This window comes from Miscanthus floridulus, chromosome 5 (genome assembly GCF_019320115.1).
Source record: "Miscanthus floridulus cultivar M001 chromosome 5, ASM1932011v1, whole genome shotgun sequence".
NCBI classification, from domain to species: Eukaryota; Viridiplantae; Streptophyta; class Magnoliopsida; order Poales; family Poaceae; genus Miscanthus; species Miscanthus floridulus.
The window spans coordinates 96,471,547-96,472,900 of NC_089584.1; the positions used below are offsets into that span (position 1 = coordinate 96,471,547).

General features: G+C 41.5%; 1 protein-coding gene across 1 annotated transcript; it reads right to left on the reverse strand.

Annotated features, from left to right (window-relative positions):
• Positions 1-389: 389 nt before the first annotated feature.
• Positions 390-981, reverse strand: LOC136452686 (uncharacterized). Its single transcript, XM_066453272.1, has one exon. The coding sequence runs from the start codon at positions 979-981 to the stop codon at positions 424-426; it is 558 nt and encodes a 185-aa protein (XP_066309369.1). The 3' UTR covers positions 390-423.
• Between the last annotated feature and the right edge of the window lie 373 nt (positions 982-1,354).

The following is a 1,354-nucleotide window of genomic DNA, read 5'->3' on the forward strand; positions in this document are numbered from 1 at the left end:
AAATATGCCATTTTTAGAGATCACACAACCATTGTCTTTACTCGCAAATGAATAACCATCCTTCATCAAACATGAAGGTGACACAATGTTTTGATTTAAACTAGGAACAAAATAATAATTATTCAACTCCATAATAAATCCTGACGGGAGGTGGAGTTGCATCGTCTCGACGTTCAACGCAGCAACTCTTGCATTATTGCCCACGCGGAAATCAACTTCTCCCTTTTCCATGCTTCTACTTCTTATCATTCCCTGCATCGTATTGCAAATATGAGCAACCGATCCGATATCAAATACCCAAGAATTAATATAAGAATTAGCAAGGAAAATATCCGTAACATAAACAACAAGTGTACAAGCTACGGGAGTACCTTTACTACCGCGATCCTTTATGGATTCCAGGTACAGCATGCAGTTCCTCTTCTAGTGACCTTTCCCATGACAATGAAAGCACTCAGCATCAGCAGGTGGTCTAGCCTTGGGCGCTGGTGGGTTTGGCTTAGAGATCTCATCTTTAGCCTTGCCCTTTTTCTTCTTCCAAGAATTGCCCTTCTTAAACTTAGGCTTGTTTTGGACCGCCATCGCATGGCTACTGCCAGCACCTTTCTTGATATCAGCCTCGGCTGTTTTAAGCATGCCACATAATTCATTCAAGCCCTTCTTCGCCCCATGCATATGGTAGTTCGCAATGAAATTTCCATAGCTAGGCGGAAGAGATGCGAGAATAAAATCAGTAGCTAATTCAGCGCCAATTGGGAAGCCTAACTTCTCCAACCTCTGAGTGTAACCAACCATTTTGATCACATGTGGCCCAACTACTACGCCCTCTACTAGCTTGGTTTCAGCAAAAGCCTTTGAGACATTGAACCTTTCAGTCCTGGCTTGAGTCTGGAACATATCATTGAGCGCCACGATCATATCGCGCACTGCATGGCTATTGTCAAACTGCAACTGTAGATCTGGTTCCATATAAGCAAGCATAAGGCAACTCACTTCAAGATCAGCATCACATGCTCTCTTGTAAGCATTTTTCTTTGCAGCAGGTGCATTATTAGCAGGCTCTTCTGGTAATGGGGTGTCTAGAATTTCTTCCTTTTTCTCAGCCCTGAGAACAATTCTCAGGTTGCGGATCCAATCCGCTTAGTTTGTTCCATTCAACTTATCTTTCTCAAGAATTGAACGCAAAGTAAATGGTTGATTGCTAGGCGCTATTTATCTACAACAAAAGTAATGCAAAATACTAAGACAATGTATCCAAGACAGAGTAAACAATATTAAACCTTTAATAGAATCTACTCCCACTAAAATCAATATCCCTCTCTTGAAACTTAGTGATTCAAGACCCACAACTAAC

Coding starts and splice junctions, on each gene's coding strand:
- LOC136452686 (XM_066453272.1), bottom strand. CDS start 981: ATGCTTGCTTATATGGAACCAGATCTACAGTTGCAGTTTGACAATAGC.